At 36.1% G+C, this 27466-nt stretch overlaps 1 protein-coding gene across 1 annotated transcript in view; it reads right to left on the reverse strand.

Annotated features, from left to right (window-relative positions):
* The window catches only part of LOC131685319 (leucine-rich repeat-containing protein 15), a 463474-nt gene that overhangs the window by 9222 nt on the left and 426786 nt on the right, over positions 1 to 27466 (reverse strand). The window contains exons 5-9 of the mRNA XM_058968963.1: positions 25934 to 26077; positions 25684 to 25788; positions 10671 to 10797; positions 10194 to 10390; positions 9927 to 10082 (exon numbers count right to left, since the gene is read on the reverse strand). Coding sequence (XP_058824946.1) covers positions 9927 to 10082; positions 10194 to 10390; positions 10671 to 10797; positions 25684 to 25788; positions 25934 to 26077 — 729 coding nt within the window. The remainder of the gene's footprint in view (positions 1 to 9926; positions 10083 to 10193; positions 10391 to 10670; positions 10798 to 25683; positions 25789 to 25933; positions 26078 to 27466) is intronic.

Genomic DNA, 27466 nt, shown 5'->3' on the forward strand with positions numbered 1-27466 from the left:
AGGGCCTTGATTGCAGCCTGACTATCGGAGCAGAAGTTTATAACTCTACCGGACAAACTCAGTTGAAGGGTCGATTGTACTCCGCATATAATCGCTAAGATTTCTGCTTGGAATACAGTACAGTATCTACCTAGTGAGTGAGATTGTTCCAATCTCATTTCACGACAGTAGACACCAGCACCAGCACGTCCTTCCATCAGAGAACCGTCAGTGTAACAGACCAGTTGCGTTTGTTATTGTCTTTCCATATAGCCAGACAACCACTCCTCTCGAGAGGGAATCTTCACATGGAATGTCCTGTAAGGAAAACTACATGTGAGTGTAATATCGCTGGGAGCAAGAATATCATTTGTGACCACCAGTACCGTCTTTACGCATGGGCACACTGGGCCAGGGCCACGGGCCCCGAGCTTGTTGGGGCCTCCAACTTAGAAGGAAAAAAGAATCATTTTGAAGGCTATATTCCAAAAAAATAGTAGCACTGAATTATCATGTGAGTAACAATGGATCAGTTGCTCGGATTCGTACATTGCACTTTATCTCATGTGCAGTGTTGGGAAATTATCAAAAAATCAAAAATCGGTAACGCATAAAATTACTACTGATTCTCTTACTCGATATTTATTATCAGCAAAATCACGGATGAGTTTAGCAATACAATGAAAATGTGAAATCCATTACGCCTTCTTCGATCTCATCATCGTGATAAGTTTTTCTTTCACACGCACTCATAAAATCATCTAAAGAGAAAATCAATCTCACCAATTATCAATGATGTATGATATTGATGATTTTATTATGCGCATAAACTGCTATATCAGTTTCGTTTGCCATTTTGCAGTAGCTGCGATTGAACAACTAGAGCTAGATATAAAGGGAGATGCGGGAAGTTAATTAGAGCCCAACACATTTGTTTAGGGGAAAAATATTCTCGTATGCAGCGAACCAAAATATCAATTTAACGTTAGTACAAATAGTACATGTCCCTATACTATTAAACATGTTTGAGTGTTAGGATTTTAGTTGACCAACAGGGCTTACATCGTGATCGCCGAAGCCGCCAAAACACTAGAAACCCGGAAACTTCACACGGTTTCTCTGCTTTAGGGAGTTTGAGTGAGTGTAACACCGACTACACCAGTGTAGTGCATTGTCAAAAACGAAAATGTCATTAGCTGTGTCTTCTACTAATAGAGCCTACAAAATACGATGAGAGCGTTTAACCAGAGACAGATCATCCAACGGTGAGAAAATTTGTTCACGATTTTTCAATAAAATTTCTTCTACTCAAATGTGTAGCAATCACGTGATGATTTTATTTTGGTTACCGTTGCGTGAACAGTTATGGGTGACAACGGGCACATAAAATTGAAAACGAGAATACTAGATCAATATCGCTCTCTGTATATCAAGTTATAAGGTTTGTGATGTCAGGTGGTAATAATGAAAACGATTATCATCGATGATTTTTTTCGACGGTGATCATTGATTTTTAATTTTTTGATTATGATTATGACAACACTGCTCATGTGACGTTTAAAGAGCACCAGACAATCAAGCGGAATGATGGTAGCGCTAAGAAACGAGGCACTGCATGACCAGAATGGTATTGGACAAATTCTAACGTCAATCCAACATTTCGATTAGGGATGTCCGATTACGATTCGATTAATCGATGAATGGCTATGGAAATCGAATAAATTTACTTAAAATGTTTACTTTTAAAATACCTTAGGAGAATATAGCTCAATGCGTTAGCTCAACGGAGTCGAGGGTCTTTTCCATATTTACAGGTATAGACAATGAAAATAACAAAAAAACGAATCTTAGTGGCTGTTCGTCCGATTTGAGTTGTTGTGCTATATGAACCATCGGCAGACCGTATTTGGTTGGAGCTCCACTTCTTGCTCCTGCGACTCACTCATTTCGATAGTTCACCAGTAATCAGTAATTGTAAACCATTTAGTTTATGAATAGCACTATACCTAACATTGATAAGTTTACGTTTCAATTTCCTCTCATCAGTATTTGACACTGATTTAACTTCAGATTGTTTGCACCCAGCTTGGGCTAAGCTTTTTGTTTAAATTGGTGGGAGTTCGTGATAGACTTATACCACTAATCGTATTCGTTTCGAAAGGCACCAAGCAAGAACGGCAACCAACAAGGTGGTAAAATTTGCACAAGGAAGCTGTGCAGAAAGGGGAAGAGAAAGATTTCGAAATTCGGTACACAATCCTTGTTAGGCAAGCGATCCGCGCTTGGGGCAAATTTTCATTCTCTCGTCACATCAGGAATTGTGAAGGCACAAATCTACATGAAAACCTCTAAAAATGACTCCTGGACTTCTTGAGGTTTCCTAATATTTTTGCGGCCAGAATAGGCGTTTTTCACTCGTATTCTGATACAGAGCCAATTATTTTATTATTGTTCGACACTCCGCCTTATTAAAATATTTCAGACCGTCAGAATCAGAAATCAGAATATACTGGCTCAAATGGAACGTATCCCGTTAGTAGTCGAGGGTTTGTGCCTCACGGCAGCGTGCATTTCATGTGATTCCTATTTCGACTGTTTTATATGACTGGTATTAAAATGAATTTTTTTAACTTAATTTTTTTTCATTTATATTTGGGTTTACTTTTCGTATAATATTGTACTCTAAGTGATATAGCATTTGCTTTTCGTCTTTGATGAGCTTCGTTGGATGGTTGCAGTTGTGTTTTCGTCTGATTATGAATGAACTGGTAATAGTTGTGGTAAAGAATTATTGAAATGAATTGTGTTGGCCATATATATATAGCATCGAGTAATTTTGATGTTTCGCTATGTTTATTTGTTTACGTAATAATGAAGGTATTGAACATATGTACTTTCGAAAGCTGAAAAGGCTAATTATTGTTATCATTTAATTTTTTTTCTTCGGTCTCTTTCTGAACTGAGTGCCTATCACCAACATCAGTTAGGCGGCTCTACCATCAAAACCCTGGACATGCCACTCCACCGGCGTCGTCGTTGAGATACTAATTCGTTGAATATGAAACTATTAATATTGCTTATAACGTACTTGTTTGCTACCTTCGCCTCTCCGAACCGTTCACTATAAAAGAAAGCACGAAACTTCTGTTAGAATATATAACAAAAATCTACCTCACCAATAATTTGTGCATGACGAGACACTATTTCAAAGAATCGTTCTATTCCTGCAGCGAAAAATGCGAATATCTAAAATGAATGAACCTTGAATCGCGCACTTAGATTCGACATAATATCGCTTGATTTCAATGGCTGCAGTATTTAATATTATCATCTCTAAAGATAGTTGAATTTTGATTGAAAAAATGTGGCTTTTTTAAAAGCTGGTAATTGACTTTTTCCAGCTGCACGTCATCAAGAACAGTAAGAAATTGAGAACAACATTGTATAAATCAATGAAACTTTTGTGATTGACGTAGTCGTCATCTATAAACAAGTCGAATTTTATTAGCATATAGCCAAACTATTTTCCTTGATTGGCTTAGATTAAGGAAAATTATTGAATGAATCGTCGACATTGTAGTGTTGACGTTTAACTCGCTTTACTCCATCATTCCTCATTATTAACGGAGGCACTCTTCAGTCTCAAACGACGTCTTACAACGATGAAGGTCAGATTATATCATATGGGGAGGGAATAGCGCAACTAGAGATCGAACTCCCATAAGCGCATAATCAATTAAAAAATAAATCTTAATATGGCATAGACGGCTCCTTGATGCTAGGGATCATTTTTTAACCATCATATTCTACAGCAGTGTATACCTGTTCAATTATAGGGCCCCCTCAGCTCAGTTATGCCCACGGGCCCCGAGTGGTCTTAAGACGGCCCTGGTGACCACAATTGTGTATGACTGGTAGCAAGATCAACATGGTTACTGTTTCAAAGCCCAGTAACCTGCAGTCTGTATGCACATGAAAGTGCTTCTTGTTTGATAATGTATGTGTAATGGTTTGATATTTAGATATTAACCCTCAAGAGCAGCAGTCGCAGTTGTGGTGAAAGCACCAGTCAACGCCATGAGCGCCATTCTTTGCAGATGGTTTAGCTTTGACTGGACTGTCATCACCTCTCCCCTCTGCCACCACACAAGGCATCCGTATGACAGTATTGGACGTACAATTGTCGTGTAAATCCAATAGATGTATTTAGGTTTGAGACCCCAGGTCTTTCCAAAAGTTCGTCTGCACTGCCCGAAGGCCATGCACGCTTTCTTGACTCTGAACTCAATGTGAGCAGACCAATTCAGTTTGGAATCCAATATGACTCCAACGTATTTGACTTGATCTGCACACAGTAGCTCAGAATCAAAGAACTGCAAGGGACGAAGCCCGGTTGTTATTCGTTTCTTCGTGAAAAGAACCATTGAAGTTTTGCTTGGGTTAACTGATAGTTTAACTTGTCGACACCACTGTTCGACAGCTCTACCTGTTGCATTACGTGAAAGATTGTTCCAATGCAAAGTTCAGTAATTAGTATTTGGTAATCGTCATCAAACCCGTAGGTTGGAAATCCAAGCTCATTGAGTTTCTTCAACAAGTTCCATAACAAAGGTGACAGAACGCCACCCTGAAGACAGCCGCAAATACTCAACTTCCGTATGTCAGCCTGTTGCAGTGACGAGCAAAGTATGCGGTTACTAAGCATTGCGTTTATCCAACCCGAGATACATGCAGCTATCCCATGACCGCGCGTCGCTTCCAGAATAGACTGGAAGGACACATTGTCAAAAGCACCCTCAGATATTGAGGGAATACAGCCAAGCTAAATTGCTTGAGCAAGAAGGCTTTCTCAATGTTTTAAACAACATCGTGAAACAGAGTGATCGTGGATTTCCCACACTGATATGAATGTTGCATTTTGTTCAGTGGATATTCAACTAAACTAACGTTCCTGATGTGATGATCGATTATCCGTTCCAAAACTTTCAAAAGAAAAGAACTTAAGCTGATAGGCCTAAAACTCTTAGCTTCTTCATAGCTTGAGCGTTCCCCTATGGGAATAAATTTAACAGTTATTTCTCGCCATGCTTTCGGGATATACCCGGTAGCAAATCTGGAAAGCATAATCTTTTTCAAGACATGTTCGAGAATATCAAATCCCATTTGCATCTTTTCCGGGTGATTTGTATGGAGCAAAGCTGCCCACTTGCCCGATTCAGTGGAAACCAGTGTGCGTGCTAACGTCCACGAGTCCGAATCACCAGAATGAGATCTGTGAACATTGTTCAACTCCGGATCGATACAACCTGGAAAGTGTGTGTCGAAGAGACAATTAAGAACATCTTTTTCGTCCGTCACATAAACACCATCTCTGGTTTTTAAGGAGTTCATCTGAAAATCATTCGATTTCGAGGGAATTTTATTTAACCTGCTAGCTTCGTTCAGACAAGAGACATTAGTGCATAGGTTTTGCCTGCCAGCTCGCTCTGCAGATCTAAGACATTTCTTACATGCACTACGAGCTGACTTGAAAGCCCTGGCATCATCGCGCACATTAAATTGGATTGGAAATTAACAAATATTTCAGATTAGTAGAACATAAAATTCTAGACAACTTAGAAATAGATGGAGAAATAGCAAAATAGATAGGAGTCGTGACAGTTGCCACAAAAGAGAGAGAGATACAGAGAGAGAGAGAGAGAGAGAGAGAGAGAGAGAGAGAGAGAGAGAGAGAGAGAGAGAGCGAGAGAGATGGAGGGGGAACGTGCGAGATAACTGCTGTTAATGTGAAGAACCAGGAACGCATGCTTGTTGCTAGGCACCGACGCGCTTGTTTACATTGAGAAAAAATGGAATTCGAAATTTTGAAAATTCAAGCGCACAACAAGAGTTTTCGCACATTTTCCTTCGGTCATCTGCACATTGGCAGAAAACTTGAAGTTTAGTTAGTAAACGATTAAAATGCATTTGATAAAGTGTTTTAAAAATGAGAAGAAGAAAAATAATAGTGTTTCGAAAAGAAACCCCAAGTTAAGAGGTATAATATTTTCGTACAAAATAAGAGCTACAGATGGAATTCCGTTGAAAGCTCAAGTAGATTGTAAAGGAAAATGTTTTAGCTTCCTCAAGTAGCAGTTTCGTGGTACACCAGCAAGGTTAGTGTATTGAAAAACGTATTTTTATATTTGCTCATGTCAGATACATGGTTAGGCAGGCGAGAGGGGTGTGTGCGGCGTAGGAGCTATGATGTCGCTCGCATCTATAATGTCCTTAAGTGCAATGATATTATTTTTTAATATTATGTGATATTTTATTCCATACATGATGCAAGTTGTAATTTTTGCACCATGATCAGTATAACATAACTCTTGCAAAAGAAGTCAAATTTTCACTAGAAATCTGGGATTAAAAAATGAAATTGCTTCGGTGATATCATGAGTATAACTTGAGTATGAAATCTATTATTTCACTATAAGGTCGATGACTTTGTGAACTCAGTACCTATGTAGTATCGGTTTTCACGGTAAAGAGAAACAAGTCTGTTTTGTTATTGGTGTTGGTTATTCATAGAAATTTGTGGTTCCCACATTTGTTTGAAAATTAAAGGGTTGTGTACAGGACACGACCACGGTGACATTAAAAATATAGCTTTTTTATCTATCACACATATTGACACACGCTCTTGTTCACTCGCCTGTTTTCATATGTTACAACTTGCTATATACCCTCCCCATTAAAACATAATTTATTGAAGGTCTTTTAACGGTAATCTATTAATTAATCAAGTATCTCACTAGGTGATTGGCATTATTTGGCTGATCCATCTAGTAAAAATAGGCTGGTCTGTCCAGAAAATATATTCAAAAGAAAAGTTCCATATTGAGAGCTGTGATGAGGAAACCCACGCCCGCCAACGGAAATATACAGATTCTCCATAAAATATGAAATTTCATTTTCCATTTAAATTTTCAATAATGTACTAATGAACTTAAGTAAACAATCTTAAGTGTAAGTATTTCTTGATCGATTAGTGGTGGAAAAATGAAATTATTTGATAAATTACATTGTTATGCAACGTTCGCACTACCAGTTAAAACGGGTTTTTATGCTATCTTGGTGACATTTTTCTTGTTGCTAATTATTAAAACGTGTTATAACTCTGTAGTGTAAACATTGTATTATTAAACCAATTCTGCAGCGTTTCATGTTATATAGGTGTTTTATGTGGTAATAGGACTGACATAATTATATCTTCAGTACAGCGGTTTGTTTCATAATTTAAAACAGATTTATTTTAAAATTTAAATTAGTATACCCAACCGTATTTGTTGTATACCTTAAAACGCAATTAGAACTGTGTTTTAAATACATAGGGTAGGACAGATATTCTGTCTGGTTAAACTGGGAAAACAATTTTAAGTCCAGTAACGCTTAAGACATGGCTTGAATTTGAATCGAAAAAGAACACCCGCTTCAACTGCTGCTGGGACGGTAAGTTCTGTTTTAAAATTTTCCGTTGTGTGCAGTACGAAACAAAAGTGTTTGAAATTAGAAAACAAAAAGTTCTGCTGGGAATGTGATTGTTTCCGATGCAATTACACTCAGATTTTTCACGCAGGGGATACAGGCCGTGTAAATGAAAACCGCGTAAATTAAAAAAAAAACGCGTTAATGAAAACCGCGTAAATTTCAAAATCCGCGTAAAAAACCTGAGTGTACTCTCCTATATAAAATACTACGCTGCTGAACAGTGCAATAACTACAGAAGCACGTTGTCAGATGCCTTACTGATAAAAAACATATAACCGAAATATGAAACATGAAAACCAATTGGCTCTTTACCCTACGCAGCTACAGAGCGCCGTAAACATGGATTAACAAGTTACAACGCACACGCATGCATAAAAATAAATATATTTTTTTCAAACGCAACACTCTTAAGGTTCAAGTTACCTTTTTTAAGCATGTGTTAGAATTGAACGCTTGGTAGTGTGCGTAGGAAAATTTGTGTTCAGCTTTCCCACCGGATTATCCATTTAAAGCTTTTTAAAACTCTAAAAGAAGAATATCAGTCGATTTATTAGATCATCACGATTCAATTCATGCAAAATACCTGCTGGAAAAACCATCGGCTTAGCTAAATGGTGCTTTTGAAAAAGTGGCTGTGATTTTTTCATTGCGCAGTTGTGTTGCGTACCCCAGCTCGGTGTGGTAGTGTGATAAAAAATCACAGCCACTTTTTCAAAAGCACCATCCAGCTAAGCCGATGGTTTTTCCAGCAGGTATTTTGCATGAATTGAATCGTGATGACCTAATAAATCGACTGATATTCTTCTTTTAGGGTTTTGAAAAGGTTTAAATGGATAATCTGGTGGCAAAGCTGAACACAATTTTTCTTACGCATACTACCAAGCCTTGAGGTAACTTGAGCCTTAAGCAGCACACACCGTATTGAATTAAATCCAAACCACCCCGCCCACCCACTTTGCAAATCATTCTGTGACACCATGCTGGTACCCGACAAATCCGCACACGGCCACCGCTGCCGAAAATGCATAGCGTCTACCGCTTATTGTAGTGCCCAGACGCTGCAGCCATAATCTTACCCGTTCGACATAAGAACAAAAACTGATTCAAACGGGTACGCGTCACCTCTATTTATAAACTAACCGTATATGGTTTAGTCACTTAGGTGCGAGTGTGTGCAAATGCCAACGTTACCGAAAATCGATAGCGCTTATTGCATCGCCCGGAGACGACGTTGCTCGTGTGGGATAAGAGCAACAACTGATTTAAACGGACATGCGTTGCTTCTATTTATGACTTTTCGTGTTTCATTGAGCAACTAAGCTGCCCTCTTTTGACGGCTGTGTCTGAGAAATCTGCCTCACGAATGGTATTTTTCCCGTTTTTGTGAACTTTTTAATTTTACCAATTTCCAAAAGTCTACTTTTATTGGGGAGATATTAAATTATTACCAATATTTAAGTTAGGTGTTTCTGAATCGGTTGGTGTATGAATGATTAAAATCCATCTAGTAATATCGGAGTTATAAGCGTGCAAACCTTACATAGTTTCGTTACATGGGAGATAGTTTAGATTTTAGAATGACACCTAGCCCCAGATAGTGGAGTAAGACATTTTTAATGTCAAAAAAAAAACAGATTTATCTTTGTAGACCCACATACCCTATATAGATGGTTTCAACTATTTTTATGCATCGGTAGAAAATATATATTGCGTCAAGGCAACCACTTCCCAATATTTGTAGTAATAGCTCCCCATTTCAAGCGATTTCGCCGGATCGGAAGTGTGTTTGTGCAAGGGAGAGGATATGAATGATAGATTTTTACTTTCGCTGTTTACATTAGAGAATGTGAGTAATGCAGGTTGCGAAAAAGAGTTTGCAAAAAATCAACACGCAGCACTTTTCTATTGAAATAGCACAATATTTTGCAGGTAAATACTATTAGGTATGATTTGTGGTGGCTTGAAACGGTGCTAGCTTTTTGTGAACTTTGGGAAGTCGCTGTGGGACAAAGGTTGATGGAGATGACATAATTGGTAGAATTTTCATAAAAACCGATCATTAAGAAGTATTATCAGTCGCATTTTATTGTAATGCGCGTCAGTTGAAGTTATTGTGTTCAAATTGACATAAATTAGTAAAAAGTTAGAACGGAATGGTCAAACTTATGTATTTTTAACATTAGACTAAAGGGACAATAAGAATGCACCGTGACTGAAATTATTATGGTTTCGGGGGAGGGTTAACCTCCAAAACCTCCCTTGGCTACGCCACTGTACATGCTCTCGACCTCGTGAATATGAGTCTAATTCTTTCCGTTTATGTGCGCTTTAATGTGTCATAATGTACAAAAAAATCATCCAACGCTGACTGCCAAAATTCATGACCTTTCAAGCATTTCCACCAGAAGAACACTCACCTGTAAATGCGCCAACGGTTGAATGATCTGCAGCGTGATGTTGTCGATGTGATTTCCGGAAAGATTAAGAGCCCGCAGCTGTTTGAATGGTCCAAACAACTTCATCGGCAACGGGCCCATGTCGGCAACCGCCAGAGTGGAGACATTCGGGATCATCTGGTGAAAATGGAGCGGTACAACAATAAGAACAAATCATCGGAATATGTCACGAGATGGGAAAATGGGATTAGCCGTACAGTGGAAAAAAAGCCGGATGTGATAAATTACCTGAAAGGTTGGATTCACTTCCATCAGGTCCAGCTGCAGATTGCCGCTGATGTTGAATGTTTGCAACTTTGCTAATGGCTCCAGACAATCTGGTTCAATGCGCGATAATTTATTGTACGATACGTCCAGCTGTGTAAGGTTCGATAGATTCTCGAATGCTTTCTCCGATATTTTTGCTAATCGATTAAAGGAGAGATCTGGAAAAAATGAGTTTGTTGTATTGTTTATCTGTTTCGAATACATACAAAGAATGAAAAGGGTTCGGAAAAAAATTAACTGTTAAATTGAACAACAGGTTTGTCTAGTAAAAATAATCTACAGAGAATCCAAAAACTCGAAAGAGATAATCACTTCTGGCACACCGTGTCGGTCGTGATGGAAAATAATTTCCAAGATAGATGCAACGGAAGGCAGATATATTCAATATTCATTGCACTTATATTTTCCGGGAAAAAAAACAGATTGTTGTTTACGTACCTAGAAAGTTGAGTCCCTTCTGATACTCGAACAGTTTGTCGACGACGACTGACAGCTGATTGCCATCGAGCCGAAGCACCCGCAGTCGCTTCAGGTCCTTGAATTCCGTGCGCACAAAGTAGGTGAACTGGGGGCGGTAGAGAGAGAAAAAAAAGAAACTGTTGTTAGTGTGAAAAATTCATACGGCGAGCAATTTCACTCAAGAGCTTCCGCGCTTCGGTCGTTTGGAAGCTATTAGGTGAAGAGCTTTCGCGTATTGAGTTTTGATAAATAATTTCTGCTCTATCTGGAAAATGGATGAGAGATTTGGTGTTATTGTCAACAAGTTCGCCAATGGGCAGGAGCAGCAAGGTACAGTTGTGATTTCAATTGTACTGGAATAAGGTCGCTTTGTTCAATAGATCATTAGTTGATGCTCTGTTCTAATAATACTTAAAATGAGCAGATTTTGTTTGTTTGCTCAAGACAGTTTCGTATCCAAAGACTTGAAGATGCTTAGTGGAATTTGTCGATGTTTTAAAAAAATGTTCATAAATGTATATTTGAAATATATAAAAATCTAAATCAAAAACAAGAAGATCTAAAAGATTTAACACCCTACGCTACAGTGATCAGTTGTTTTAAGAAAAAAAAGCGGGACACGCTCAAGAGACTTATTGAAGATGTACAAATTCGAAATATTTGTACAACTTGTGTAAGACTGAAATACTTTTCGTAAGAATTCATGACCTGGCTCATATTGGAACTCGAAAAGGGCACCTTGTCAATCAGAATAAACTAGCTCAATTCGCACGTTTTCCACGTAGTTACAAGATTACATAACACAACTCAAACTTTTATCAGTTTGTACAATATGCATGTAGAATAGGGGTATTGGAATAAAAATCAGCATTTGGTAAATGCGGGAAACTTCCCGGGATGTTTTACCACGCGGGACAAGACCTCAAAATCCGGCACTGCCCCGTCTAATCCGGGACGTCTGGTCACTTAACTCTACACTAAACGAAAAATCGTAGTTTATGTACACTAAAGTGAGAAGAGGAAATAAGAAAGGTTGGAGTAGGCTATGGCCGAAGCAAGTCGTGAAAAATTTTGACACATAATTTTCTTCCGCTAAAAAATCTAAGTTTTTAATTTATTTAATTTGTTAGTTTTTACCTGGTTTTTAATAAGCGAAATGTTACAAAAACGGAAAAATCTGTTGATAAACATGTGTTGATTGCACCGCTTTAAGTATATTGGTTCTGATGTAAAGTGAAATGATGCAAAAATATCAAAATAAATTAGTATTGATAGTGATAGCTTGAAATCGGGAAACAAGGAATTGCAACATTTTGGAGTTTGTGACTGTGCCACGAAGAGGAAACATCTTTCACTCAGAGCGCAAGAGTTCTCTTTACTGTTAAAATCGGCCATGACGATTATCGGGTGAGAAACTTCCAGTTATTATCTTATTGTTTCACTAAAACACAGGATATTCTACATTTTGGACATAAAACGTATGTTTTGCGCTGGGTACATGTGTCCTTTTTCGCATATAATTCTTGAGAACGTGACGCAAATGATTGATACAGTTGGATTATTATCAGTACATCTCATTATATGTATTACCTACAAAATTATTTTTAGGATTTTGTTTGCGTATATTATATTACATTCATCATCCACATTATTTATATGGTATATTGAGCTTGTTGGGTGGAAATAATAAGCCTTTTAGCGGCTGTTTATTAATTAATTATAAATGGTTGATCACCCTGAAGATCATTTGTTAAATTTTCCACTTTATACTTTTTCTTTATTCTAGAGAGTGAGCACAAGCGCAAGGCTGATTAGCCAGGACAAGATGAAAATACCTCTGTCCCATCTCAAGAAGCCTGGACCAAAGGAGTGACATTAACCCTCTTGGCAACGTCACTCCCAACCTTCTACTAAATTCCTTTAAACTGAAACGGCTGGTACGGTTGTCCTCGTTTCTTCATCATTCAAGACTAAAATTCGCTCGTTGGTTAAATGATTCATTAAGTGGATCATTTAATTACCGTTTAATTTTGAGTCATCTTCAAACCCAACTCTGCACAGGAGGACTGTCTGTTTTAATATGTGTATTATATTTCAATATACTGCAAATATTAATATTGACAAGAAAAACACTAAAGCATAACTTTAGTGTTTCCGAGCGAGTAAAGGCGCTTTATCCTAGGCTTATTAGCCAGGGCAAGGTGTAAATACCTCTGCCCAACCCAAAGGACCAAAGGAGTGACAATAACCTTCTTAGCAAAGTCACTCCTAACGATTTATCATATCCCCTTCAAACGGAAACGGTTGGTACGGTTGTCCTCGTTTCTTCCTCCTTTGAGATTCGAAATGATTCGTTAATTAAATTATTCATTATTTGAATAATTTAATTGCTTTTTAATTTTGAATAATCTTTAAACCCAACTCTGCACAGTAGGCCGTTTTAATATTTGCGACATATGAAAATATGCTTCAAATATTAATATTGACAAGAAAAACACTATAGAATAACTGTAGTGTTTTCCAGGATGCTTTTCAATACTGGCTGTGTAAGGGTTAGAATAGAATAGAATAGAATAGAACTAAAGTGACAAGAGGAAGTAACGCCCATCGAGCGACCCCTAAGTCAATTCCTAATCCCATCAACTTTGAACCAAATCGAATAAGTCTAGCTACCGGACTACGTGTTCGAACTATGTATGGAATTCTCCAACAATTAACATGAAGAAGTTACTAACAGTTTAACAACTTTTCCCTAGATTGATTTGCAACCCTCGAAAAAGTTGTAGAAAAATAAATTATCTTTCTTATTTTTACTTTCAGAGATAAATTGATGCATATAGTGCCATCTAGCGGTGAAATGCAAGTTGGTGGGCTTTCTCCATTGTAAATTGTTGAAAAATCCTATACGAACTACGAACACGTAGTACGATGATCGAGGTTCTTAAAAAATCTTATGAATTCTTAAGAATTCAACTTAATTTTCAGTCCAATTTTTGACTCAGGCTTTGTATGTTTACATTCGTATTGATTTACATGTCGTTTAAATTTAATTATTTTTTGTGTGTATGTTTCGACATTAATTTGATTCAGTTGAAGTCCTTTAGAATACAATCAATATGGATATTTTCGAAATGGTTTTGACGAGGGTGCCGGAGGACAATGTTTAGCACCATTTTTAAATCCAAGATGGCTACTTCCGGTTTAACGAAATTTGCTTTCAGGGGGAGGGGTGGTAAAGGATTCAGCGTAAAAAAAATATTTCTTTGCGATTTTTTTTAGAACTTTGTGTGAAGCGAATTGATCAAAGCTTTTGTACATTATAGTGTATTATTTCAATAAGATGCTGTATTTTTTCTAGGCAAAACTTTGGACAAGCAACTCGGTGACGAAGCTTTTTGTAGAACGTCCCTAGAAAAAAATATTTGCGGTGTTACCTGCCATTCAAAAACTACTCAACCGATTTATTTCAAACTTTGCATACACATTCTATGTAAAAGATATCTAACTCCTACGTTGAGTTTTTGAGATAATTTTTCGATTAAGGTGGTGTTTACTAATAAAAAGGCGAAATTTTTCATGAAACAAAAAAAAAATGAGTAAAAACCCCTTAATTGAAAATTTGTCTTAAAAACTCTACGTAGGGGTTAGGTATTTTTGCCTTTCTCATATAAAGAAAGGCTATGCAATCACTGTAAAAATCGACTTTTTAACCGAGGCCCGGAGGGCCGAGTGTCATACACCATTCGATTCAGTTCGTCGAGATCGGCAAATGTCTGTGTGTGTGTATGTATGTGTGTGTGTGTATGTGTGTGTGTGTCATTTAAACTCACACAATTTTCTCAGAGATGGCTGAACCGATTTTCGCAAACTTAGTTTCATCTGAAAGGTATAACGCTCCCATAAGCTGCTATTGAATTTTTAGTTGATCCGACTTCCGGTTCCGGAGTTACGGGTTGAAGAGTGCGGTCACACAGCAAATTCCCATATAAACTGGTACCACCATGATGTTCAAATGATGTAAAACATATTAAAATTGATGTAACATTACTCTAGTTTGCGGGTCTGGATCACTAATGATCAATCAAAGCAGCTTTGACCAAATTGGCCACCTATGACAGGTCATGACGCCCCCGGGGAACTCGCCAAGCTCCTAAGCTAATATCACACCCATTCCCCAACGAATTCTCTACCGATTTTTACAAACTTGATTTCAAATGAAAGATACAGTAATGCCATTGACTGCTGCTGAATTTCATTCGGTTCTGACTCTTGCTTCCGGAGTTACAGGGGTGTTAGTAAGGATACACTGGAATTTCCCATATAAATCGGTACAATCGTAATACCTCAGAGGCTAAAAACTATTGAAATGGTCACCAAATAACTTCTAATCGCAGATCTAGATCACTGATTGCCAATCAAACATTCTTTGAATATATTGCCTACTATCGACGATTCCGGAAGTCCGGAATTCCGGGCATATTCCACAATTAAAGTCAAATCGGTTCTTCGGTGATGACTGAACCGATTTTCTCAAACCAAGTCTCAAATGGAAGACAAAATATGCAGTTGAGTATTGCGTCGCCGCCCCCCTCCCCCCCTCCGTCTTGCCCTTACACCTCCATCCTTCATCACTCCCCTCCCCTTGGACCACCCTCACGCCCGCATTTCCTTCATCCATCCCGTATACCGAAATAAGATGAAGGATTTCTGACGCATCCTCCACTCCCACTCTACTAACCCCCCATTCCCTCCACTTTCAAACCCATTCCACCATCATTTCAAAATATAATCACATGAAAATACTATTGAACTCATGCTGATTAAGCTAAATATTATTCTTTTGCCTTTCTCATATAGAAAGGTTATGCAATTGTTCCAAAAACCGACTTTCTAACCGACTCATAACATTCGACTCAGTTCGCCGAGATCGCAAAATATCTGTGTGTATGTATGTGTTTATGTATGTATGTATGTGTGTATGTGCGGATTTGTTAACAAAATGTCCACATCGGTTTCTCGGAGATGACTGAACCGATTTTTACAAACTAAGATTCAAATGAAAGGTATAATATTCCCATAGGTTGCTATTGAATTTCATTTTCAACCGACATCTTGTTCCGGATTACGAGTTGAAGAGGATGGTTACAAAACAAAATTTGTTGATTTGTCCACATCGGTTTCTCGGAATTTTCTGAACCGATTTTGACAAACTTGATTTTAAATGAAAGGTCCATCAGCTGCTGTTGAATTTTGTGTGGATACGAGTTCTGGTTCCTGAATTACAGGGTGATACGTACGATCACGCAGCAAATCCCGATTCTAACGAATTCTCCGATGAATGTAAAAAGGTGATTTTTTTCAAAATGTAAACACAACTGTTGAATTTGTAGATCTAGGTCACCAACAGTCATTCAAAGTCTCTTTGGCCACACTGGCCACCATCGACGGATCCGGAAGCATCCAAATTCAGAATAACGGTTATATTGGTTTCTCAAAAATGGCTAGACCGATTTGATCAACTTAGTCTCAAAGGAAAGGTGTTGCGTCCCCGGAAACTGATATTAAATTCCATCTCCATCAGACTTCCAGCTCCGGAGTTACGGGTTGTGGAGTGCGATCACATAGAAAACTCCGATTCAAACCGATACCGCGATGAATGCAAAAAGGTGCTCTTATATATACTTACCAAGTGTAATAAGAATGAAAAACATTACCATAATGTTATATTGTACGAACCAGCTACTAAATCATAGTTTGGAGAAATGAGAAAGGCACAATTGCACCTCTAGGTGGATTAAAACAGGTTTTTAAATAGAATGTTTATGCAAAGTTAGAAAAAAAAATCGGTTGAGTAGTTTTTAAATGGCAGGTTACACCGAAAATTATGTTTTTTCCAGAGACGTTCTACAAAAAGCTTCGTCACCGAGTCGTTTGTCGATATTTTTGCATAGAAAAATTACAACATGTTATTGAAATAATTCACTGTAATGTATAAAAGTTTCAATCAATTCTCTTCACGCTAAGTTTAAAAAAAATCTCAGAAAAAGTTTTTGTTTCATACTGAAACCTTTGCAACCACCGCCCCCCCACCCCCGTTAACACCATGCGACGCAATGGGATGTACACGTCCTACTTAGTTCTACTAAATTTTTATTTGATTTCTAGTTAGCGTTGATGTCTAAATAAGAATTCTTTCTTTTAATCTACTCTTAGGGATGTAAGGAGTATAACTAGCACAAAAATTATGTGAATTTTTTAATTGCTTATTAGTTATAAACAATTAAAACTCGTTTTTTACAATAAATTCAGTTGTGCCTGAACTAAAAGTCCTAGAGACCCAAACATGTTTTTGAAAGTATCTCAAACATTGAACTAAATAATATATTTTTTGCAGAATTTTTCGTAGGTCAGTTTTTTCGAAAAAAAAATTATAAACATTTTAACGACATTCAATTAGCTAGAGATTACTGGGTAGGAAAAGTTATGAAAATTAGAGCCATCGTTACCAGGACACATGTTAGTGAACTCGGGTGATTCGTAGTTAACCCTTTCATGCCCAACTTTTTTCTAGTAGATGTAGGGTTTCAAAACTATTTTTCCTTGAAAACGGATGGGTTAAGAAACACGAAAAGCCTATTTTCATAAAGATAGGTGCTTCCATGGCAGTGCTAGAAGTTGGTCAATTTTTACCTTCTAATGCTCAATACAATTCTCCTAGAATAATTACAATAGTCCAATTATGTGGAAAATGTAACCAACGACAGTCTAAATTGATAAGTTTTGTCAATTTTCAATAATATTGCACTAAAACGAAGGTATATGAAAAAATCATTTTCCGTCGTCAACGTAAACTGTTCCTGGCAGCACTGCTCCATCGGAATCCAATCAGACTAATTGCAATAACTTCAGTTCTAGAGCTGATCCTTTTAACTGTTAATACTCAAATTAAAGGAAATAATCACATTAATGAACCTTACTTGTTTTTGTGAGTAAATCTCGTCTCAATCAAAAGTTATAGCTGTTTAAAAACGTTGTTGTCCACAAACAATATGGGTATGAATGGGTTAAACTCCCTAAGCTCGACCCTCATTAACAGAAGACAAAGATTAAGCCCGTACGATATTAAGCCTGTTCTAATGACCCTGCCACTTCTAATTTTCCGATCTGTTTACTTCACATCCTTGCTCTCACTTGAGTACTATGGCTCTAATTTTCATAACTTTCCCTACCCAGTAATCTCTAGCTAATTGAATGTCGTTAAAATGTAAAAAAGAAAATGTGACTAACATAGTCGAAATAAAAAAGGAAAAAAAAATATATTAAAATATGCAAAAATGGGGTTTATTATTATGTTGATCTATAAAAAATTCTGAAAGACAGGGATAACTTCTCAACTAGCATAACAATAGATTATGTGGTTTTTTAAGTCTTAGGTCGCTGATTACGATTCTGATAGCAGAATTTGAAAATTCAAAATGGCGGCTACACAATGACAGTCATTTTTTTTTACGAAATTTGCGAATTTTGTTACAAAATTCGAAATAATTCGAAATTTCGAAAATTCGAAAGAATTCGAAAATTCAAAATGGCGCCTACAAAATGGCAAACCATTTTTACGAAATTGATAAATTTTGTTACCCTCGATTCACGGTTTTTTTTGGGTCGCATAGTCATTATACTGGATCCGAATTTTGCATTTTACATCAGAATCAGCGACCCTGAAAACCGATATAAAGCTAAAAATAACAGTATTAACAATGAAAAAAAAATTGTCTTGACGTTTAGGTCCAGAGGTCTATGGTGGATGCTATTTTGAAATCCAAGATGGCAACTTCCGGCTAAACAAAATTCTGTAACTTATTCTGTATAATTGTTTTCGAGTAGACTTGATGAATATTTTCCGAGATTTTTTCCTTAATTCCTACCCTTGGCTTATAACAATTTCTTGTTAGGAATATATTCCCGTAAATGGAATCTTCTTGTGCAAATTTTGCATCTATAAGTAGTGTAAAATGTGCTAAAAAATACTACGAATTTGGCTTTATTTGTCAGTATGTATGGAGTTGAAGTTGTATCATGTGTATAGCTTTACAAAAATTATAAAACGGTTTGTCATATGATTTGACTAGATTTTCTTCTATTTTAATATCCGATTAGTTATCTTCAAGTCGTAAAACGTAAACCACAAACTTTGACAAATATTCATTACTTTAATCTGTCATGATTTCTGGACTAATCACATAAAACCCCAAACAACATCGACCTCTAATACCTATTCGTCACCTCCATTTCGAAAAAAAACTGTGATTGGATTATAGAATTTCTCTTAACTTAAACGCAGAAAAAAGATTAGTAGGTTCAATAAAAATATGGATTAAATTCAATAATAAAATTATTGGTCCGGAGACAAATTATTTATTTATTTTGAATTCAATAAAATTTATTTACTGTTTCAATAAAAAATATTATCACATTTTTTAATAAATATTTTATTGAAATTAAAACAAAATTACTGAAATTAAAAATGATTTTATTGAAAACGAACCACTCATCCAAACCATTCCTAGAATAACCTTAATGATTAGGGTTTTCCGAACTTCGTTAAACCGAAAGTCGTCATTTTTAATTTTGAAATGGCGCTAAACATCAACCATCTACGCTCACTCGTCAAAGTCATTTTTAAAAAATTCCTATACTGATTGTATTGCAGAAAATTTTAATTAACCGGGAGTCGCCATCTTGGATTTCAAAATGGCGCTTAGCATCGACTTCTGACACCCACTCGTCAAAAAATTCCCGAAATTACCCATATTGATTGAGCTATAGCAAATTTCGTTAAATCGGAAGTCGCCATCTTTGATTTCAAAATGGCGCTAAACATCGACCATCGATTCGTAACGACCATTCCAAACATATTCCTCTTGATTGAGTTATAGTAAATTTTGCCGAACCGGAAGTCGCCATCTTGGATAACAAAATGGCGAAAAACATCAACCGCTGACACCCCCACTCGTCATAACAATTCCGTAAAAAAGCTTCTTAAAAAACGCTTAAAAACCTTTCAACATCTTATACGTTGGGAACTAAACGGACGTAAACATGCTAAATAAATACATTATGCGATGATACTATAATTGTTCCACTGACATTAAGTCTTCTTTCTTCACAATACATACATTGTCACAATTTCAGACCACCAGGCCAGAATATAAGAGGAAAATAAAAACTTACCACCATTTTCAACCAAAATACTACTCTTTTCGTGGACAATTTCATGCAACATTAACTTCTCATTTTATCTGTGCACTACTTAACTAAAACTAAATAACGTTAATTCACAAAATATTTCGTGCACAAATCTGCCACAACACCAATTACTAGCAATTTTTTTTTGCTCAAGTGAATTTGACATGAGCAAAAGCTGTTCTGTTTTTAACAGTGGCGTAGCCAGAAATTGGGTTTGAGGGGGGTTTTGATGAAAATCGTTACTTTTTCGAAAACGCTAAAATTCAATGTAACTTGGATAAATTAGTGAAAGTTCAGGAACAAAATTAGTCTAACAGATGCTTTTTATATTTTTTTTTGTAATATGTCAAAATCAAAGTCAAAGAATCCAAATACAAGGTGTAATTTTCAAAGTTCAAAAACTTTTCTAACGGTCAAGATCACATAATTTCGAACGCTGAAGGTTTAACAACTTCGAAAAAGCTTTCCAACATAAAACGCTCATATTGTAATATAATAATTTAAATTTGAAAACTCCTAGAAGTGATTATGGAAAAGTAACTCTTCAAAAATTGCACAAGATTTGGTGTCTTCAGGAAAGTTATTTTTTATATTTTTATTTTGGAGGCTTTCAGCTTTGAGCTGGTTCACCTTCAAGCAAAGTTATTAATGGCATTTTAAAAATTTTTGTAGAAAATATGAAGGCTACATAAATGCAACATATCGATATAGAAAACAATATTCAAGAAATTTTCTTAAAGCCAGTTTTTTTCTAATAAAACTTTAGAGACTACCTTGAATAGAATTGTATTGCTTGTACACAGCAGAAGAGATTTATCAATTACAGTAAGATCAGAATAATACGTTTTAAAAGTTTTGTATCCTAGGGGCAGATCATTTCTGATGTATTTTTTAAAATCAGCGAAATTAAATGCATTTCTTTCCGTCAAAATAGAAATTCAAAACCCTACAAAAATTTAGCCCTACATTCAGCAAAACATCGCACAAAGTGTATCATCGTAGGACGTTTGTTAAACAAACTTTTCTGCGAGGGAGTTCAAAGTTGATGCAAAAATGGAAATGAAATGCAGTTAATGCAGAAGTTAATAATTTGATACAAATTTGTTATACATTCCTAGAGTCATCTGCCCCTAGTTTGCATCACATATGGTGGGTGTTAAGTTAGACCGGGCTGAGTCGCAAAAACCTTAAAAAGAGATAATCATAAGGCTGGATAAGTAATTTTTTCAGCTACATTCGGCTTTTAGCTATTATGAAATATGTTACAATGAGCAAGAATTATAGCAAAAATTAATTTCAAATTTTAGTGTAAACGATGCTGCGATTCAAACTCGTTTTTCTCGAAATCAATACCATGCCACTTAGCCCGGTCTGACTTAACACCAACCATATAGTCTAATATATTTCAATATTCTGAACACACGGTCTTCGTCAAACTTAGTTATGGAATGTCTTCAATAAAGTTTTTCTTTTCATTTTGATTATAGGGGCGTTAACCATTGGGTTCTTTTTTCAGGTTAGAAAAAATTCCAACCTTATGTGTGGGGATTGGGAATCGAAGTCAGGTGAGATGCGTACACGGCAATCGACTTACCAACCACGCTTTGCCCGCTCCATTCGACAAAGTTGTTTGAAATAGCATTTTCGAAGCTTTTGCTGAAGGCATTAACTCTCGAACTAAATTTGTTTGAAGAAAATATACTTCATAATTACTTCTAGGAGGATTAACCTACAAAATTATTTTATTAGAAGATGTGCTGCTTTACGTTGTAATATACTTCGTACAATACTAAACATCAAAAGTTGAGAGTTCCGAAATAATGTGATCGTGACCGTAAACATTTTTTTCGAGCAGTAATTTTACTTTTCTTCAGTATTAAAGCTCGCAAATCCAAAACGAATACAACATTTTATTACACCATCCAATTGAACACTCAAATATACACCATTTATAGCCACTAATTTGAAATATTTTGAAATTTTATTATTTATCATGCTGCTTAAAGGCTATTTATATAATTGATTACACAACAAAAATCAAATGCTCATAAAAACCATTCATGACCAAACGGAAAAAGTAATTTTTCCTAATTTTCCTTCTATTTTTCACAATATAGTTATCGTTGTAAATCACAGTGAGGTTTTATGTCAACTCTACGCATTCTCAAAAAAAATACATTTTAGCAAAAATTTAAAATTATCCAATTTTTCGGTGGTTTGTTTTAAAGACAATCAAATTTCGCTTCCCATTTGACGCATTGTCCCTAATTCATATTTCGGAACATCCCTTCAAAAAGAACTCATGATAATTTGACAACTATAGGACCCCGGCTAAGAGTTCAGTTACATGATCGAATTCCCACTGTTTTCCAAAAGTCCCCATGATGTCAAAAACAATAAATTCTTAATGTAGTGATCAGACAATATCCTTCCAAAATTTGTATTGTGCCATATTTAATTAAATGAGTCAGCTTTAATTTTTTTTAATCCAAATATTTTGGTTGGGGGGGGGGTTTCAACCCCCAAACTTCTCCCCAACCCCATGGCTATGCCACTGGTTTTTAACAATGTTTCTGGTTATAAAATTCAGTAAAGGTTTTTCTTATTAGCCGTGCTAAATTTTCACAGCATATATATGTATATTATACACAGCTCCGAAATAACAATATAGCATTCTTTAGCTATTTGGTTGAGAATGCTGTTTTCTCTCCTAAATTCAACCGCAAGTTGAAAATGCAAATTTTATTTTTAGTTTTTGTTTTGCTGGACTTCATTAGAAAAATAAAAACTGAATTTTAACTAAATCGCTTGTTATTTTTAGGAATTTGTTGTTAAATTCAACTAATTTGAAAACAGAAATAGGATTTAGCACTAGTGCTGATTTCTATCTTTACGTGTAGTAATAGTATTGACATATTTTATTGGAACAGTTCATGCCCAGATCAATAGTGATGTTTTACTTCGAATTCTGTGCAGGTGTCACATATATCTCCGTAGTATCGGAGCGCAGTAGCGATTTTCAAGAAACAAGTAAAATGAGTGAAGTAAAATAAATCTGCGTAGCCCGAAATCACGTAAAAAGAGCATCCAGTGTGTTGGAATCTTCATAGTTTTGCTTCTTCATTAAATTATTCAAGTTTTCGAAGTGCTGGTAACAAAATAATGTTCAAACGTCCTGCATGAGAGCCAAGTATTTTGCACGACTGCTGTAAACCAACTAATTGAATATATTTCACTCTAAATATCTACTATAACTCACGATCACAAAAGGAAACAGTTATTTTATACAGGGTGTTTGGTTCATGATTAAGAACCTCTCGAGGAGTGATTGACTATCCTATTTGGAGAAAAAATCGTTCTACACATACCATCAATTCTCAACCGTTACAGAGTTATTGAACTTTTCGTGTAACAAACATATTTATCTTAAAATATCTCTAACTCAAAAAGGATACTTTGTATTTTAAATCTTTTAGTTCCATTGGAAAGTTGAGAAAATTTTCTAATGAATGGTGTCCTCATACCTTTCAGTTAATTAGTTTTAATTACCTTATAGTTGTAAAGCAGTTAAAAGTTGAAGTTTTTAATGAGGTTTTTGTTGATTTTCTCAAATTAATGAATTATGATTATAGCAATATCAACTATCCAAAAGTTTCATAATTTGTTCTTTAACATCATATTCTTATCTCTTCTCGTTTTTTTGCAATTTCATTACTAAACTTTTCCTGTAATCGACTGGCAAGTGCTTAAAAGTATCTAATCTGAAAACTATGGTTTATATTGTTATTTCCAAGGTTTCATTGGAAAGTTGATAAAATTTCCTTTCGATGTATGTATAAATATCTTTTAGTTAAGTGTACAAAATGACTTTTTACTAGTAAAATATCTTAAAAAGGGCGTTTTTTGAAGAGTTTTGTATTATTGTTTATTTGGTGCCCCTTAACATTCTCTATCACTTGTTATTTGAAACTTTATCCATATCGCTTTTCATTTCGCTGCAATTTAATAGTTAACACAGCATGACCTCATCACAAATGTAATGGGTTCGAAACCGTTAATTTTGCATATGAAACGATGTGATAGAAACGATTTTGCGTTGAAACAAAAAAGAGATAATTGAATGGAGTCAAAGAATTGTAGAACATGCTGAGACGCATTAATTCCATGATAATAATGGTGGGTGATGTTTATTATTTACTATTTGAAGGAAATAACGAAAATGCTAATAGTAACACTAATTTTTAACTAATGTACTTTTAAAAGCATACATTTTTCTCTGCCAAATTCTCCTGGCTTTCGAATGAAAGAAGAAAAGGTACAATAAGTGCCATACTTTTTCAATTCGAGCTAGTATTAGTGAAAATGAGATAAAATATCCAAATTCAACAACCCAAACACATGAAAACAAGAAAAGTTAAGTGTATCATGCCAAAAAACTAATTATGAAGCTCTTCAAGACTAACAATCTGAATTATTAAAATGATGATGTTAACTATTAAGATTTTCAAGAAATCGATCAAAATTGTTAAAATCGATCAAAATTGTTAAATTTTAAATAAATTACTTTAAAAAGGTTCTTTAACCTCATTAGCTGAGACGTGTGAGGACATCATTCAATGGGAAATTTTCTCACCTGTCCAATGGACCTATAAGATTTCAAATACAAAGTATACTTTTTGAGTTAGAGGTATTTTAAGGTAATTAAGTTTTTAACACAAAAAGTTCAATAATTTAGTAACGGTTGAGGTTTGATGGTAAGTGTAGAACGATTTTTTTTCTCCAAATATGAGAGTCAATCATCCCTCGAGAGGTTCTTAACCATGAACCAAACGCCCTGTATCTTGTTCTGGCATAGCTAAAACTAGCATCGATTTAATATTCTGAAGTTTCAGTGATGCTGTTCAGTGTTTTGCATAAAGTTGTTCTATCAAACACATCGTATGGGAACAAGAGCTTTTTTGTAGAGGTTATACCCTAATACAAATATGTATTTGGGTTAACACCTTACAGTCATTCGCCTCTTTTTCGGGTTAGAAAAATCTCTTTTTGAAAAATCTCTTTACGTGCGGGGTTAGTTATCAAACCCAGGTGAGCTGCGTACAACCAACCACGCTATGCCCCCCTCCCCAAACATGAGCTTCTTCAATTTTGAAAAGTGAGAAAATCTCTGTTATTTTTTTCTATTTATCATAGTTCTATAAAACTGACATTTTTTAGAATACATAGGTACTATTTAAACCAACATGTAACCCTGACCTTGGTTTAATAAATGCATGGGTAACTTTAGTCTGAACAACTCGCTCGATTTTTAATTAGCCAAGTAGAATCAACAAAAATCTACCTTTGACAGTTAAAAGCGTTGTCAAGCTTTACTAATGTCGTTTTTGCTTGAAGCGGAACTGAGTTAGTTTCTAACTCGAACTGCTGTCAAAATGTATGAACTGACAGCGGTTGGGGTTAGAACCTGACTCAGTTTCGGGATCAATCGAAAACGCCATAAATTACACAACATTGCTGCCATATTATACATGAATGACTAGAATACGTAACGATATAGTATAATAATATTGATAACGATTTCTGAAATTTTGAATTTTAACCACCGTTTTCAGTCAAATCCTCGTATGTGCAGCACTTCCAACAGAAGCACCCACCACAACTGGCTGAACACAGGCACTTGGCACCCTCCAACAAATCCTACTGTGGTCCATTATTCACAACCAAAAAATCTCATAAAGCGACTCACCTGATTTTGGCCCAAATCCAGCTCGGAGAGATGTGTCAGCATATTGTACACCTGCGGGTTCACGTTCAGCAGATGGCAGCCTCTAACTTTCAGCACTTTCAATTCCTAGCGGGGAGGGATTCCGGCAGCGAATGTAATAACAATATGAGAACATGAACATCATTATATATGCAGTTGGAAATGTCACCCGAGCGGAAATTAAACAGCACTCGTAACGCTCAGATACACACACACACACACATACACCCACCTGTACGTCCTTGAAAACCTCCGGCGGCAAATCCTCGATGGGATTACGGCTCAGATCCAGATACTTGAGTTTGGCCAAGTGCAGAAATAATCGCGCGTTCAGTTCGTCTATCGAGTTGTCCGCCAGGTTCATTGATTTTAGGCTCTGTGGATGAAAGGCGGAAGCGTCAAATGAAATACAAATATCAGATGAGGTTATGTTGATTTCGCTTGGCAAACAGTCAACTATTTGCTGAGCGAACGGAAATGGAAGAGTAGATGTTGGATATGATTTACGGTTGCTTTGTCAGTATGTAAACTAAAATCTTACCAACAGTAGAAGATGTCTACTATTTTCATTCGTGATACCTACGGCTCAGAACTTATGTGGTGCTTACTTAATGGAATTCTCCATTTTTATGGGCATTCACGTATTCAAACGAGAGGCATAATAAAAATCCTCAATCAGAGTTTGAAATTTTCGCACTCGTGAACAGAAAGAGGCGATATTCCAACTACTTCGACTAGCAAAGCCATCATCCTTTTGTGGTAAAATATGCGATGATATTTTCGCGTACCAAATAAAATAGTAGAATAACTAATGTTTCCGCGAAAACTACATAAATGAGTATCAATATCTATTCTATAAGAATCACAAAATACTGTAGAAATGTTAAAAAATAACTGCATGATAAAATGTATTAATTGTTTTCCCTTCACTTATTTTATCACGCCGCGAAATTATCACGCTTTTCTTCTGCATTGTCAGCAATTTTCCGCAACTTCTTAAACAACGAAAAGTTTGGTCCCTTCCTACCAAGGAAGAAAAATGAGCGATAAACTGCTTGTCGTTGAAATGAGTCCATATTACAACTTCTGACTATAACCTTTAAATAAAGCGCTAGACAAATTTACTACACCGTTTATTAAATTTGAATAGATTCAGAAAAAGCAAAAAAACGGCTGCCCTTCGCAGGCAGAACCGTTGCGTATCGTTGCGAACTTTTTTGTTTGTGGAAAGAAAAACTTGTTTGGCAGTTTTGTTTTTCCACAGTCACTTTCGGTCGCTGTGACTTGCGAGCCTACTTTTCATTTTTCGAAATATTCCGAGGGTAAAGTGAAAAGGGTCGTTCTCGTAAAATTTAAGCACCCATTTGCCAATTTTACACTGGATGAACAGGCCGAGGGATGCACATTAAACATAATTGTAATCAATATGGAACGAACAAAAAAAAAACTACCGGCAATCGTGGCCAGTGTTCCCTGGAGCAATTTTTTCCATCGATAATTTTATTGGAATGAAAAAATAAATTATGGTTGTACAATATTGTATCGTGACCCGATTCACGTACGTTGTAAAAGCCTTTGGGAATAGTTTGTCAATACTGATTGTGATAATAATTCCTTCGCCGCAACTGACAGCCCTGCCAATCGATGCCACCAGTAGCGGTGAAACCGGTTTGGGTATCGTGAATTGCGAAATTAAATTACACCGAGCATAAGGATCTTAAATATTTTGCAGCACGGTATAGCAGTTTGTTTTTTTCAATTCACA

Source organism: Topomyia yanbarensis, chromosome 2 (genome assembly GCF_030247195.1).
Source record: "Topomyia yanbarensis strain Yona2022 chromosome 2, ASM3024719v1, whole genome shotgun sequence".
NCBI classification, from domain to species: domain Eukaryota; kingdom Metazoa; phylum Arthropoda; class Insecta; order Diptera; family Culicidae; genus Topomyia; species Topomyia yanbarensis.